The sequence below is a fragment of the Kryptolebias marmoratus genome, linkage group LG12 (genome assembly GCF_001649575.2).
Source record: "Kryptolebias marmoratus isolate JLee-2015 linkage group LG12, ASM164957v2, whole genome shotgun sequence".
NCBI lineage: Eukaryota > Metazoa > Chordata > Actinopteri > Cyprinodontiformes > Rivulidae > Kryptolebias > Kryptolebias marmoratus.
Window position 1 is genome coordinate 23,296,491 of NC_051441.1, and position 6,113 is coordinate 23,302,603.

The 6,113-nt window shown below is 35.8% G+C and overlaps 1 protein-coding gene across 1 annotated transcript in view; it reads left to right on the forward strand.

Annotated features, from left to right (window-relative positions):
• The window catches only part of yipf2 (Yip1 domain family, member 2), a 19,210-nt gene extending 14,066 nt beyond the window's left edge, over positions 1-5,144 (forward strand). The window contains exons 8-9 of the mRNA XM_017432201.3: positions 1,291-1,473; positions 4,748-5,144. Coding sequence (XP_017287690.1) covers positions 1,291-1,473; positions 4,748-4,840 — 276 coding nt within the window. The 3' untranslated portion in view covers positions 4,841-5,144. The remainder of the gene's footprint in view (positions 1-1,290; positions 1,474-4,747) is intronic.
• Positions 5,145-6,113: the final 969 nt, after the last annotated feature.

A 6,113-nucleotide genomic window follows, 5' to 3' on the forward strand; every position in this document is an offset into this window, starting at 1 on the left:
AATCGGAAACCAACTTCAGCTTCGTGGAATTGAAGGAGAATATTTTCAGCGAGTTACCTCGGTTGTGTTTCACCGTAAGTGGAGCTCTTCTTCTTCTGGTCTTTATTTTAGCAGTAAGGTAGCAAAGCTGCGCTCTTCTTCGTAGACATTGAGTTTGGCTGCAGCTGCACACAGTTGCACTGCCTCCTACAGGAAACTGGTGGAGCTACGCAGAGAACCACGCCGTTCAAAAGCTTTGTTTGGATTCATTTTTTATTATATACACAGCATAAAAATACTGAGGTCCTGACCTCGGTGTCCTCAATGGTAGCTACGGCCCTGAGCTCAACAGCTTACTTTTAGCATATATTCATGAATTAAATCATTAGGAAAATGAATAAAGTTACATACAGGTGTTGTCTCTCCAGGAGTTGCACAAAAGTTTATCATTTTTTTACACTTCAGAGCGTACTTCTTCTCTCTGTCTCTCTCCATGATCTGTGAGTCACATGCTCAGCACTTCCTGTTCCGTCGTAGTTTTGCAATGTCAAAATAAAATGCTTGAAAGGCAGAACAGTGTCCTTGGAAGGATGGATTTAATTTGGCCAGCTGCCTTAAATGATAAAAACTGCTCTTAACAACTACCCTGATCTGGCTGTCTAGTTTGAGCTCAGGATCCAGTTTGACCCCCAGATTCCTCATAGTATACATTTGACTTTTTAAGAGGGACATAAATCTGACCATCATCTGCGTAGCAATGGAACGCAACATCATGTTTTCTTGTTATGAAACCAAGTGGGAGCAGATAGAGGTAGAAAAGAAGAGGTCCTAAAACTGAGCCTTGTGGGACTCCACAAGAAAGAGGAGCATGCTGACACAGTTGACAAAATATCTCACGAATCACTCAATGAACTTTAATGAAATTGTCAGAAAGTTGTCAATAACTCTACATCTAGAACTGATTAACTTTTAGAGTCAAAGAGAAGAGCACCACAGCAAAGCAATCTTAGCCAACACAAAAAAGCCCAAAACTCATTGAATTTTACAGATATTGAGCATTTGGAAGTCATTCACAACATATATTCTAAATGCTAACACAAGATCTCACAATAATGCATGAGATCTTGTGTCATTTACAAGGTTTGACCAAAATGGCTACAACACTAATTTCTCATTATAGGATGACCTTCGTTTAAAACACAATATGCATTCCTTGCTAGGGCTTTAATTGGAGCTATCATAGTGGCTAAAGGCAAAACGACTGAATGTATGGCAAATTTCCTGACTGACGTCAAATCTTGCCATCTCCAGATCTTGTGGATCCTTCCATTTGAATGGCTGCAGTGGACTCTGATTGTGGTTGCCATGATGATCTCTGGCTCTGTCTTGATCCTCACCTTCTGGCCTGTTGTCCGTGATGACAGCAAGGTGATGGCTGTGGGCACAGTGATGACCATCATAGTCTTGCACGCCCTGCTGGCCATTGGGTGTAAGGTGAGTGAGATGTGTGAGTGGAGCCACATACAGTGGTAGCAGAAGTCTTAACCCCCTCTTGGCAATCTTTCTGCTTTTTTGCCTTACAACCTAAAATTTAATTGAAATTTTAATTTGATTAAAACCAATAATTTTTACAAAAAATACTTCAGATTAATTGACTGGGGAAAAACTTGTTTTAAGGCATTCATCCATTCATCGTCCATCCTGGAAATTGGATAAATGTGAAATAAGTTCTATCACTTTCTTTGTTTTTTGTCAGTTCACTTGATAAATAGAGCTATGCCAACTCTTTTGAAGCTGAACTAAAATATCTTTAGCAATTTTGAAGTCAAAGAAAAGCTGAGATAGATCATGTCCTATCTTGACCACTACGATAGTAAGAAGTTGACACCACCAATACTTTGGGAGGCACTAAGGCTGTGATCAGAGGGGATATTTCTTACAAACAGATAACTAAAAAAAACTACTTGAACCTAGAGGATAAATTGAAAAAAATCAAAATAGAACATTCAAAATATTAAGAGGAAATCAGATTCAAAACCCTATTTCTTAAAAAAGAAATACACAAAACCAAAAAAAACCCAGAGGAATTACAAAAGAAAGTTATTTTTACAAAATGGCTCTACTATGAAACCAGCAGAAAATCGCTGAAGCTTTTATTCTATAAATTCTAAAAATAGCAAGCAGACAGAACAATACACAAAATGGGAAATCCCACAACAATTTAAGTAGAAACTAATCCGAAATAAATTGTTTTGAAAAATACAAAGGAAGGATGACTCCCTCAGAAAGACATTTTATCTTTAGTACACCTACCCAAGGTTACAGATGGTCAAAAAGACATTGATATCAAAAGTAACACAAGAAGAAATAAGATTTGCAATTAGAAGACTAAAGGGGTGAAATCCCTGTTGATTTATGGGATTCCCCCGAATGACATTAAACAATGCATGGTTAATAATTACAGCATCGTTTAACTGGATACTGGGAAAGAAATAAATCTCCCTCTTCATGGAGAGAGGCAAAAACATCTGTTATTCTCAAAGAGGGGAACGTTAATTGGACTGTGAGAACTATCGTCCAGTAAGTGTTTTAAATGTAGGCTGCAAATTATTCACTGCCAAATTTTCATAGAGAATTGATATTACCAGATCTATTACACCAGACGGCCTTATTAGACAAAGACAGACTCAAGATAATATCAGGAGAATACTACACATTATGAGACTTATAATAAGTTAAGACAGAGAAAACGTTTGACTCGGTGAGATGGGCTTTTTTTGTACAAGGTAAAATGTACCCTTTGAAACATATAATTGAAACATTTGCAGCTCTCTCTGACAAACCAACTGCCCAAATCAAAATTAACATGATCTTATCTACATAAAAGGAAAAGACAGGAATGTTATGCAGTGTTGCTTTTCTTCACCTTGTTTATCGAACCTTTGAGCCAATGGAGACCAGATGTAAAAGAAGTAACTGCATCTGGGGAAAAAAAGCTGGTTCCGTTTGCTGCTGATCTCTTGATAAGTTTAGCATGACTAAAAGAAAAGCTCCCAAAATTGATGGTGTGCTAAAGGAATATGGTCATTCTTCTGGATACAAAACTAACATAATCAAAGCTCAAGTCTTAAAATTTAATTATGACCCTCCTACAAAGATGAGGAACCAGTTTAGATGGAAACGGGCTGAGTCTATAAAATATTTGTGAATCACACTCCACAGTTTTGTCAAAATTTGATGTAAATTACGAAGGCAGGCCTACAAAAATGGAACATAAATCCCTTACTAAATTTAAGATCCAGAATTGAATCAATTAGAATTGAATGTTCGACATCTTCTGTACCATTTTCAATGTTTACCTGTTAAAATACCACAAACAACTCCTAGATTGGAACAGATTCATTTCAAGATACTTCTGGCAAGGCAAAAAAGTTAAACTTAAATGCATTACTCTACAGTAGAAACAAGAATTTACAAGAGTATTATTATTAGTATTATTATACCATATTTATACCATATATATATATATATATATATATATATATATATATATATATATATATATATATATATATATATATATATATATANCTAGGTAAAACTAATCCCGTGCAAATAGGGCTTAAGCTATAATAAAGCTAAGTAAGCTAACATAAACTAAACTAGGATTTAAAAACTTCAGCTGAACAGATCAGAAAGGATACAATCTAAGATAGACTAAACTAAACTAATGGTACCAGAAGTTTAACTAAGAGTAAAACCAGTTCAATAAAACACCAACTAAAGGTGCCAAAAGGCTAACTGGGAAAAAAACAACAAAAAAACTAAAGGCATAATCTAAGATAGAAAAAGTTAAACTAAGCTTATCTAAAACAAGTCATAATAAAAAAATAAACTGAGGAAAACCAAAGTAAAATATAATAAACTGATTATTAGTTAACATAAACTAAACTAGGATTTAACGTCACCACAGGGGTCAGGTTGCTCAAAGGGTTTGGCTCGATTGACTCAGTGCAGTGTGACTGCGAACTGCACCAGCTGAAAATGGAACAAATGTTACAATTTTAGTCCCCAATCGAACCGAGTCTACCGGACTATCAGGTGTGAATACAGCCTCATGCCTCCCCAAACCAACTGGACTTTCCAGGCAAGTTTAGAGTTCCATTAAGCGGGCTGAACAGGGCTGGTGTGAATGCACCCCAAGTGATTTATACATTTGGAAAACTGGAATACTGTACTAACAACAACCACTTATTATAATTTTGGCAGGAAGTAAAAAAGCCATCAAGACCAGATGGTTAAATTCAAAACCACCTACCACTGAAGAATGGATTGAAATTTTACATTATATTTACATAATGGAGGAAATCACTTTTTTGCTCAGTCTAAAGAGAAAAGATTGATTCAGTCTGATCATAAACGACGTAGTACATGAAACTTGTAAGGAGCGATTTCATGTGAATTAAATCTGTTAATCCACTGTTTAATCTTTCTGTTCCTATATTTTCTTGTTAATACTATCTGTACTATATGACATGTGACATTTGCTTTTCTTGAATAAAGAAATAAAAAAAGGGTTTGCTATTAACTATTAATCTGGAGTATTTGTAGAACTATTGTTTTCAATCAAATTAAAAAGTCTAATTAGGTTACCAGGCAATAAGGCAACAACATTTAAAGAAATCCAAGAGGGATGAATACTTTTTAAGGCACTGATCAGACATTTTAATCTCAAGTAACCGTTAAATTTCAACTGTTTCCCTTTCAGCTCTACTTCTTTCAGGTGGCAGTCCCCACATCATTACCAGTGATAACAACAGCCCCAACGATTTACACAAATCTGACTGTGAAACCTCACTGAACAGCATGCATTTTGTCATGTCCATCTTTGTGACTGTGATGATGTTGTTTGGTGCTGCTGTGTGAAGGAAAATGGTGGGTGGGTGGAATATTTTGTGATTTGGTGCCTGGAGCCAATTAAATATGACTTCCCTGAAACACTTTGATTTCACTGCTGAGTTAAATCCTCAGTAGGATTAAAAGCACATCATCAGGTCAAATCCATCCTTCCAGCAATAACAGACAAGTCATGACACTATCTGAAATGTTGGAAGTAGTTAAAGTTTTTACTGCTGTTCTAATAAAAGTTAGTCTCCTCAAATACAGTGACTTTAAAGGGATAGTCCGGTGATTTCTGAAGTGATTTTTTTCTCAACTAGTTATTTTTGTTAATGCTTTGCTTTTAAAGCTGTGACTTTAAAAGCAGAACTCGGAGTATGTAGAAAATTACATTATTTACATTACATTTTAGGGAAAATTTAACTGTGGGAAAAGTTCAACTCTTTGTTGAATCATGAACTCTTACTTTAACTGATGCAGCCACCCTAGCTGTAACAACTATCTGTGATATCTGGCAATGAGAATTTCACATGGCCATGGAGGGATGTTGCTGCTGGGCTTCAGATCATCGTCCCGCTGCAGAATCAGCTTGAACTGATGACCGGACATTCTACTTCAGGACTTTTTGGTCGAGTGCAGAATTCATGGTTCCATTAAGTCGTCCAGGTACTGAAGAAACAAATCAGTCCCAGAGCACCGCCATGTTTGACTGTGGGCATGTGTTTTTTTTTAAAATGCAGTGTTAGTTTTACACCAAGTGTAATGGGTTGGACACTTGTGTCTCATCGGTCCAGAGAATATTTTCCCAGAAGTCTTTGGGATTATCAGAATGTGAGACTAGCCTTTGTGTTGATTTAGCTCAGCTGTGGTTTTGGCCTTGGATCTCTTCCTGGAGGCCACTTTTGTCCTTGGTTATCTCTGCAAAAGAGGATATTAAAAATTAATTAATTAATTAGATTACATAAAAACTAATGAACAGATTTTGAGGAACATTTAAGGAAATGTTGGGCTGTCACAAGAAATAATTGATTGAATATTTGTGGTGATTTGAATCACGACCCAGATCGGACATATTTTTTATCAATATACAGGTGCTGGTCATAAAATTAGAATATCATGAAAAAGTAGATTGATTTCAGTAATTCCATTTAAAAAGTGAAACTTGTATATTATATTCATACATTACATACAAACTCATATATTTCAAATGTTTATTTCGTTTAATTTTGATGATT